General features: G+C 49.3%; 2 protein-coding genes across 3 annotated transcripts in view; one reads left to right on the forward strand and one right to left on the reverse strand.

Annotated features, from left to right (window-relative positions):
- slc6a8 (solute carrier family 6 member 8) overlaps positions 1-5732 on the forward strand; it is a 23767-nt gene extending 18035 nt beyond the window's left edge. For both annotated transcript variants that reach the window (XM_076139783.1, XM_076139784.1), the window contains 5 exons: positions 1056-1193; positions 1499-1601; positions 1699-1799; positions 1897-2067; positions 2201-5732. In XM_076139783.1, coding sequence (XP_075995898.1) covers positions 1056-1193; positions 1499-1601; positions 1699-1799; positions 1897-2067; positions 2201-2335 — 648 coding nt within the window. In that variant the 3' untranslated portion in view covers positions 2336-5732. The remainder of the gene's footprint in view (positions 1-1055; positions 1194-1498; positions 1602-1698; positions 1800-1896; positions 2068-2200) is intronic.
- Positions 5733-6057: 325 nt separating this feature from the next.
- Positions 6058-10000, reverse strand: part of bcap31 (B cell receptor associated protein 31) — an 8553-nt gene continuing 4610 nt past the window's right edge. The window contains exons 5-8 of the mRNA XM_076139785.1: positions 9459-9594; positions 7252-7384; positions 6924-7024; positions 6058-6793 (exon numbers count right to left, since the gene is read on the reverse strand). Of these exons, the coding sequence (XP_075995900.1) occupies positions 6767-6793; positions 6924-7024; positions 7252-7384; positions 9459-9594 (397 nt within the window). The 3' untranslated portion in view covers positions 6058-6766. The remainder of the gene's footprint in view (positions 6794-6923; positions 7025-7251; positions 7385-9458; positions 9595-10000) is intronic.

A 10000-nucleotide genomic window follows, 5' to 3' on the forward strand; every position in this document is an offset into this window, starting at 1 on the left:
CTCTAGCAGTCTTGAAAGCAGAGGGGAAAGAGCCAGAGGCCAGAGACGTGTTGATGACGTGGGTCAGGTAGGGAAGAAGATCCGGTGCAGCAGACTGAAGGAGAGAGGAGCGGACAGGGTCAAGAGAGCAGGTGGTGGGGCGGCTAGATGTGATGAGCCAGAGGACCTCCTGGGCAGAGAGGGGAGAGAATTGGGACAGAGAGGGAGGTGGGGAGGGAGAAGATGGAGAGGGTGGTAGAGACAGGACTGCTGGCGGGTGATGGAAGGAAGATCGGATGTCGTTGACCTTCTTGTCGAAGAAGTTGGCGAAATCGTCTGGGAGGAGAAAGGAGGAAGGAGGAGGGGGTGGGGTTGGAGAAGGGATGAGAAAGTTTGAAAGAGTTTTTTGGGGTTGGAAGCAGAGGTTTGAATTTTCGTGCAGAAGAAGGCAGCTTTAGCAGCAGAGAGAGAGGAGGAGAAAGAGGAAAGTAGTGATTGGAAGGCATGAAGGTCCTCCAGGAGTTTGCCGTTCCTCCATTTGCGCTCAGCCGCTCTCAAGCTCCGTCTCTGAGTACGCACCGAGTCCGACAACCAAGGGGCCGGTGGAGTTGGGCGTGCAGGCCTGGAGATAAGGGGGCAGAGATTGTCCAGAGAGGAGGACAAGGTAGAGAGAAGAAGATCAGTGGCAGTGTCAGGGGAAAGAAGAGAAAAAGATTCAGGGGCAGGGAGAGCAGAGAGAACAGAAGAGGAGAGATCAGTGGGGATGAGAGAGCGTAGATTGGGACGAGAAGAGATCATGCGGGTGGGGGGAGATTGGGTGGGAGGGAAGGAGAGGGAGAGAGTGAAGGACATGAAGTAGTGGTCAGAGAGACACACACACACACACACACAACATAAACACACCTGCAAGTCAGACTGATTTCCTTTCTCCAGCTAATTTGAATGACAGCCAGCAGAGATGTGGCAGTTATCAGACGCCTGCTGGTTTGAACCATCTGCCCCCTGCTGGTCATGTGACTCCTCTGCTGGTCATGTGACTCCTCTCTGTTTGTCATGTGACTCCTCTCTGCCTGCAGTTTGTCGGGGTGGAAGGTTTTGTTACGGGCATTTTGGATCTGTTTCCTGAGAGGCAGTATCATCGCTACAGGAGAGAAATCGCTGTGGCCATCTGCTGTTTACTCTGCTTCATTATTGACATCTCCATGGTAACGCAGGTGAGCTCCAAGCTTCCCAATTGGTTTGTGTGAAAACCAACAAAATCAACTCAAATAATTAAAAACCCCATCATGAAAAGCAGCAACACACACACACACTCTGCAAAAGTTAGATAAAGTTACATTTTGTATTCTCTTTCTCTCTCTCTCTCTCTCTTTCTCTCACTCTGCCCCTCTCGCTCTCTTTCTCTCTCACTCTCTCTTTCTCTCACTCTCTGTCCCGCTCTCTCTCTCTCTTTCTCCCCTCTCTGTCCCTCTGTCCCTCTCTCCCCTCTCTCTCTCTCCCTCTCTCTCTCTCTCTGCAGGGAGGGATGTTCGTCTTCCAGTTGTTTGACTACTACTCGGCCAGTGGAATGACTCTGTTGTGGCAAGCATTCTGGGAATGCATAGTAGTTGCCTGGGTCTATGGTGTGTATGACACACACACACACACACAGTGTAGAGAGTGATAGCGTGTCAGTCTTGATGTTGACGGTGCCTCTGTGTGATGGTTGTTGTTGTGTAGGTGCTGACCGCTTCATGGATGATGTGGCTCGTATGATTGGTTACCGGCCGTTCCCCTGGATGAAGTGGTGCTGGTCTTTTATAACTCCGTGTGTCTGCTTGGTAAGAGGACGTGTGTGTGTCGGCCTCATATCCAGGGACCTTCAACATGTTGTTCTGAAGAACATAAAGCCGACCTCTCCTGTGTTCCTGTGTGCAGGGCATCTTTATGTTCCACCTGGTGAACTACAAACCTCTCACCTATAACAACTCCTACGTGTACCCATGGTGGGGCGAGGTGATAGGATGGTGCTTAGCTCTGTCCTCCATGCTCTGCATCCCCGTCAGCCTGCTGTACAAACTCTTCAGAGCCAAGGGCACCTTCAAAGAGGTCAACACACACACACACACACACACACACACAGAGTCAGAGAGTCAGAGAGAGAGAGAGGGAGAGAACTCTCTTTGTTCTTCACTGTGATGTAAACACATGAAGTGATGTCACTTCCTGTTGTGTGTTGCAGCGCTGGGCTCACCTGACCACTCCTGTGTGGGGGGGTCATCACCTGGAGTACATGGCCCCAGACATCAAGTCTCTGTCCTCGCTGTCCCCCGGCACAGAAGAAAACAAGGTCATCATCTTTGAGAGCGTCATGTGATCCGCCGGGCTCCGCCCCCCCGTCACGGCGCTCCGGCGCACCCAGCCCACCCAGCCCGCCCACAACACTTAACCTTTTACCTCCCAACTAGGACGAGTTGCTGACCTCTGAGGACTCTCATGCATCCATCAGTCAGTGCCATCTGATCGATGGATAGGTTGACAGGTTGGCACCTCAGCAGACCAAAGCTAAGGAGTCAGAATGATTACAGGAGAGAATCAGGGATCAATCTGCTCCTCCGGGATCTGATATGATCCCTAATCTATTGGAAAAAAGAGGAAATCCTGGAGGGCTGCAAAGGGAAACTGGAGAGAAAGGCTGCTCCCTATCAGGAGGGATCTGCAGGGTGGCTCTGGGGGGGGGGGGGGGGACCCGTGCACACGCTGGTCCACCATTACACAGAAAGACCATGGCCTTAGTCCAAACATACATGTGTTCAACATTTACACTTTAGTAAACATTGGATGTATTAATAAGCTTTTTCTGTGTAATGGTCGCCATGACGACAGAGTTGTAGACACACTGACTGACTTTGCTTCATAATCAAACTTCCTAGAGTTCTGCTCTTTGATTCTGTGGTCTAACGTGAAGGTTCTGCTGCTCTGGACCTGGTGAAGGTGACAGAAGGTCACAGAACCAGAACGTCTCTCCAGTGAACAAGCTTCTCCTCACTTCCTGCTTTGACTGAGAAACAAGTCCAACTATCTGGTGTCTCTCATTCAAACTGAGCCATCACACACTGGATCCCAGAGTGCCAATCAAAGAGTCCAGAGAGCTCAGCTGAGTCGTTTGACCACAGGGTCATGAACTCAACACAGTCTGAGTTCAGAGCAGACCCCTCCCTCCCTCATCAGATCAGATCTCCTCTCCTCAGCCTGACCTTTGACCCGCGTCCACCTGACTGACGTGCCAAACAGGGCTGATCTTAGGCTGCCAGCACCTCACTGTTCACTTCCTGTCTGCCTAGATGTATCCGCCGTAACCTTCCTCGTCGTGACTCAGGCCTCTCCTGCTCAGCGGCGCCGCACTTTACTCATCTTTTGTGTGACTTGTATTTGATTTCATTGTAATGGTCAAAATTAAGGAGTTCAAAGGGGACTTCCGGGTGCAGAGGAGCAGCGGTGTGCTCAGCGTTGCCTTACGTCGTTGTCTTACGTCATTGTCTTAACTCTCTAGCGCCCCGTATGGGCGAACCGCCAAACCCAGAGCCCAACAGGACGTCCTGTCTCTGCTCTGTCCAACCCATCAGCAGTCTGCGTGGGCGTGTCTACAACTCTGTCTCCTAGCAACCACTAACCCATTAATCCATGCTGGGGGGAAAATAACAATTCGAATGTAAAATACGCTAAAACTAAATACATTTGCACATTGTTGGGAAATAATGATGCTAGCACCTTTAAAGAAACGTAGAGATATTTGTTTTGTTTTACATATTGTAAAATGAATCAGAGTTTATTTTGTGGAGGCTCTTATTTTGCTTATACATACAATATGAAAACTCTATATTGAATATCTGTGTGTTCTATACAGTCTGTAAATGTGATGATGTTTATGGCTGATTGTTCACATTTAGCAGACGAACACGAGCGAGGAACAGGAACTTTGGATCTTCACCTCTGCGGCTGTCTAGCGCTAGTTAGGTAACGAGTCACAAAATCAAAAAGGATGTCTCCTAGCAACCGTCTGTCTGGTTTTCAAAGCAGAGTCCAGATGAAACAAGGTGCCTGTTCCACCGCGCTGTGCCAGTCTTGCTAACGTGAACAAGCAGCGCTAGGTTGGGGCTTTTATTTTGGCAGGTTTGCTGCGATGCAGTGATGTCATGGTTTGGTGTGTCTGCACACACACTCTGAAAAGGAAATCTGCTTTTTATTTTCTGACTTTCAAAGTGCTAAAAGAGTTTGAAGAGTTTTAGGTTTTAAGGGATTTAATTTTTTTTCTGTGTTTTACTGAAAATCAGTGTTTTTCACCTGGACCCCCCACAGCTCACACACACGCACACACACGCGCACTCACGCACACACACACTCACACGCACACACACATGCTCACACACACACATACCTTTACAACTGGAAGGAGGTATTTGCCAGATGTGGTGTGTGTAAATTCTAAATCCATGGGTCAAACATCTTTAATGTAACCAGATGTAAAGTGGGCGTGGCTTTGACGGGTGGGGCTGACTCAGGATCGTGGCCGTCAGATTACGACGGAGTCACGTGATGGCGACCGACACATCAACACGCGTCTGAACGACCTGAAGGTTTCTGTGAATTTGAGGTTGAATTCAAACTAAATGAAACGTAAGCGTAGTAAACATCAAAGTGTTAACGATAAAGAGTGATGAAGAGTCTGACTCTCCTCCTCACCTGCTTTAGTGACTCAAGTGCCGCCGAGTGTCTGCCACGACACACATACTTGACAGACACGATAACCTGATGCAGTATTTTGTAGTAAACGGATCAAACTTACACTTTAATGTAGCAGCAGATTTAAATTTTTGTGGATTTTTTTACATTTGTCACATTGACGCGAGCCTGGAGGGTCAAAGGTGAAGAGATGCAGCCAGATAACAAACAGGAAACAGCCAAAGTCCTGACGTTTGCTGTCATTTTGACTGTGATCTTCCTCTTCCTCCTTCTTACTTCTTCTCTGCCAAAAACACGTCGCAGAATCTTCTCCGTAAAGTCTCCAAAGTGTCGGGCTGGAAACAGGAAGCAGTCGACACGCTGCCGTCCTGTCCCATGTTTTCAGATGTGTTGAACGTGTTAACACTTGAACGCGTTGACGCATTAAAGCACATCTAAGCAACATCGTCTCATGGAGTTCAGCGGCCAATCAAACCAATCTGACATCAATTAGAATTCATGATAAAGCCGTGACACTGAGCGACCTGAGGGAGGCGCTGTTTGGCACCAACCAACCTCCTTTTCCAACCTTTAGCTTGTTAGCTCACAGATGCGTTAGCTGATGATGTCACTCTGGGCCTTTGAGATGTATAAGAGTCCAAACACGTCGGCCCGTTTCCAGCCTGAAGAGAGTCGACACCGTTGACCTCATTGACCGCAGCGTCTATCATTTACTGTAACCGTCAGTGTGACTTCCTGTAAGCAGTCTTCCATTTGTAACAGTAGATTAGACGATCAATTAGATGATAATTAGTTTAATCAATAAGTGTATTAACCATAAACGTGACCATCAGGCTAGGAGTGAGCACCAGCCACCAGCCAGACGCCATCGGCCACGACACAAGAGTTAATGTCCGGCCCTGATGATGTCACCTGTGTGTGGCTGACCTTTGACCCCTGTGAGGATCTCCGTGTTGTTAACCACTGTGATCTCTGTCCACTGTCACTCACTGAACCAATGGCAATAAAACTAACCTCATGACTCAAACTGCTGCCGTATCCATGGTTTCCTATTCCTATTGAATTCCTATTCTCTCGTTCTTTTTCTTTACCTCCTTTTTGTCTTTTTTTCAATGTCCTTAAAAAAAAGAAGGAAAAAAGTAGAGAAGACAAAGGAGACGAGCGATCACTTTAGTGTAGATGTGTTACCTTGAGTGTGCACCTTGTCATCACTCAGCTCTGTTACCATCAGCTGTTACCATGGTAACTGTAGTTCATCAGCTGAGCTCAGGTTGAGCTGATTCATGTCAGGCTCAGTTCTGTAAGAGAGCAAACATCTCAGCTGTACTTTGCTGGAGCTGATAATGAAGAACAACATTAAGTTGAAGGTAGAACTTTATTTTGATAGGAAACATTTCCTGATTCCTGACAGCCAATCAAACAGCCTCAATCCTCCATTAACCCTTAACCCACCACAACAAGGGGACAAAGCACAGCAACATCACTAGGAAACAGGAAGTGATGCTGCTGCGTTTGGTCCAAACCACATGACTCAAGACAACAGAACCATCAGAACCAGAGTCCAGAACCCAGAACCCCCTCTGGACAAACATGTTTAGAATCCAGAACACTGAACAACTCAACACAACTCAGCCTGAGCTGCACAAGGAGGAACTAAACCCAGAAGTTGGGACTTTCTCTAAGAAAACAACTATGGAATGTTGGGCTCACATTGAGAACCTGAACCTGAACCTGGAGCTCAGGGTCACAATGTGAGACAAGAGAGCGTGAAGAGGAGAATAAAGACAGACAGGTTGGTGTTTGAAAGGAGCGAGCGCTGCGGCCGCGACGCAAACAGGAAATGCAGACAGGAAACGCAGACAAACTCTGCAACGTGCAAAAACACATTTCATCCACATTCTCAGAATTAAGAGTTTGATGAAGATCCCATCACTCTGGATGAGAGCCGGCCAGGAGAGAGGGACCAGACGAGCTGCAAGCAGAGAGGCAGACTGTCCGCTAACGGTGCTGAAGACGATGATGATGAAGAAAGGCAAGAGAAGTAGGAAAACCCTCTTCTGATGTTTCAGTCCGATTTCTTGTCGCTGGTCGCCTGCAGAGAGAGAAAAGAGGTTAGGACCTTTCAGTGTGTGTGTGTGTGTGTGCGTGCGCGTGTGCGTGTGCGTGTGCGTGTGTGTGTGTGTGTGTGTGTGTGTGTGTGTGTGTGTGTGTGTGTGTGTTACCAGCAGCTTGCTGTGCTCGTCCAGCAGTCGGTCGTACTCCACCGTCAGGTTCTCAGACTGACTCTTCATCGCACGCACGTCACTTTCCGACTTCTGCAGAGCTGCAAAACCAAACAGACCATATAGCCGTTACCCCGGCAACATGAAAGGCTTGATGGAACCTGGTGGACCACAGAGGTCTGAGTGAAGCGTCTGAACCGCACAAACATGAAAACCTGCTTCCACATTTCAAATTTTGGCAGCAGTAGAAGCTGAAGTTAATACAATAATCTGACCTTCACCCCCATAAGGGAGCAACACTAAACCTCCTCCTCCTCCTCCTCCTCACCTTTCTTGGTGGTGTCCAGCTCCTCCCTCAGGGTCTTCACGTCCTGTTTCAGGATCTTGTTCTCCTCCTGAGGTCCTTGTTTGGCTCCCTGCTTGCCGACCTCTGGCAGGTCGACTCCAGCATCACGGAGTTTCTACAAACACACAGAGGAGCTGAACATGAGTTTGATTCAGGCTGGATCTTCATCAACACAATGATGTGAAGAGCCTGTGCTGCTGCTGTCAGTCTCTCTCTCCCCCCCCCTACACACACACACTCTAACAGGTGTAAATACCAAAGCTGAACTAGCAGAGGAAGAGGAAGGTGAGAGGCAATGAAGAGTGATTGAGTTTGCCTGGTTGAGTCGGTGTTCAGATAGAAAGGTCACCACCTTTGACCGGCCTTGACCTTCACACACACACACACACACACACACAGTATGTAATTGATCTGGACGTAATCTTGGATTGAGTTTCTGTGTTCTTAGAGATCCAGCGGGCGCCCGTGTGTGTGTGTGTGTGTGTGTGTGTGTGTGTGTGTGTGTGTGTGTGTGTGTGTGTGTGTGTGTGTGTGTGTGTGTGTGTGTGTGTGTGTGTGTGTGTGTGTGTGTGTGTGTCTGCTGGAGGCTTGGCTGTGTGCTGCAGTAACATCAGGTTTTATGATGGAGCCTTCTGCTGCCATGGGGTCGAGACTGAGCACCTGCTTCTGCCCGTCAGGCTCAGCCAGGCTCAGCCGGCCTGAACCAGCTGAGCTCAGTACTTAATTTTTAAAGCGGTCGGGATCAGGAAGTCTTCACTCCTGTGACATCATGTGATCAGCTGAGTCCACATCAATCAACCCTCCTACCATGTGAAATACACAACATGTCACTCAACTACCTGCAGTAACATGTGTGTGTGTGTGTGTGTGTGTACATGCAATTCAACTCAGAACACGGTGACAGCTGCTCCCTTTAACAGGGTGAAACCTCCAGCTGACTGGGGAGGAGGGGGGAGAGGGAGGGGGGGAGAGAGAGAGAGAGAGAGAGGGGGGGAGAGGGAGGGGGGGAGAGAGAGAGAGGGGGGGGGGAGAGGGAGGGGGGTGGAGAGAGAGGGGGGGGGAGAGGGGGGGGGAGAGAGAGAGAGAGGGGGGAGAGGGGGGGAGAGACGTGTGTGTTTGTGTATCCTGTCATGTCTCAGGTGGAGACGCTAACCATCCTGTCTAAAAATGGTGATGCCTATCAGTGTCAGAGGTGTGTGTGTGTGTGTGTGTGTGTGTGTGTGTGTGTGTGTGTGTGTGTGTGTGTGTGTGTGTGTGTGTGTGTGTGTGTGTGTGTGTGTGTGTGTGTGTGTGTGTGTGTGTCTCCTGCAGCTTCACGTGTTCATGTCTGACCTTCAGGACTCTTCAGGTGATTTACACAGCATTTCATACACAGCTGGATAAATCATGACCTCGTGACTTAAACATGAGAAGACCACACACACACACACACACAGACACACACACACAGACACACACGTCTAATGTCACTGCGGTGCCATAAACACGGGGACAACACGAGTCAGAACCTGAGAGAACCTGCAGCAGCTGCCCCAGTGCTCTTCAGCAGGGCACCATGAAGACCACACGTGTAGGATGAACATACATGTGCAGAGCAACACGACATGACTGCAGCTACAGGACAGCAGGACATGACCTCAGCAGCCAATCACTGACCTGTGTGTGCGTGCCTGTGTGTGTGTTTGTGCGCGTGCGCGTGTGCGTGTGTGTGTGTGTGTGAGTGTGTGTTTGTTTATGCGTGTGTGCGTGTGTTTGTGTGTGTGTTTGTGTGTGTATGAGGGTCACATGCAGATGAAGCGATTTCTCCTTTTAGTTGTTGTGATCCTTTCACCCCGGGCAAACCCAGGTCAGATTACCACAGAGAGAGAGTGTGTGTGTGTGTGTGTGTGTGTGTGTGTGTGTGTGTGTGTGTGTGTGTGCGTGTTTGTATGTGTGTGTGTGTGTGGATGAGCAGCTGATCAGTGCTGACCCCCAGTGGTCACATGTGTCTGCCTGATGTTACTGAGGAACATTTACCTGATCTGTCCCTTTAGAAACTATAGAGCCTGATGTTCATCTATCAATGACTTAATGTGTGTGTGTGTGTGTGTGTGTGTGTGTGTGTGTGTGTGTGTGTGTGTGTGTGTGTGTGTGTGTGTGTGTGTGTGTGTGTGTGTGTGTGTGTGTGTGTGTGTGTGTGTGCCCCTCACCTCCTGCAGGACCTCGTTGTCCTCCATGTACTTCTTGGCGGCGTTGCTGGCGCTCTCCGCCTGCTTTTTGAAGGCTTCATTGGAGGCCATGAGTGTGGCCTGCTGGGAAAGCAGCGTGGCCAGACGACGCAGCAACCTACACAGACAGACAGACAGACAGACAGACAGACAGACAGGTTAGTCACTTGTGTTGCTCTGTCTCAAGCGTTCTGCTTTTTGTTGACTTTCTTTTATGTAAACTTCTAAATGTTTTCTGATGTTACTTCTCTTCATGAAATGATCTTGGGGTTGTTTGTTGGTGTGACTGAGTCCTAAATCGGGCTCAGCTCACACAGCAGGTCCAGGCTAAGGTTACAGCTTCTTTAAAGTTCCAGAGGTGCTGCACCTTCTCGCTCTGACAGCAACACGCCCCTCACACCAGCTGACCACACGCCCCCCCCCCCCCCCATGATTCACAACATACTTGACTTTTACAGCAGAGGAGTTTCAGACAACATGAAGCTGAGGTTTATTCATATTTACTTTTCTCTGCTCTGTTCATC

This window comes from Genypterus blacodes, unplaced genomic scaffold (assembly GCF_046128005.1).
Source record: "Genypterus blacodes isolate CSIRO-AG114 ecotype Tasmania unplaced genomic scaffold, CSIRO-AGI_Gbla_v1 ptg000452l_1, whole genome shotgun sequence".
In the NCBI taxonomy this organism is placed as follows: Eukaryota; Metazoa; Chordata; class Actinopteri; order Ophidiiformes; family Ophidiidae; genus Genypterus; species Genypterus blacodes.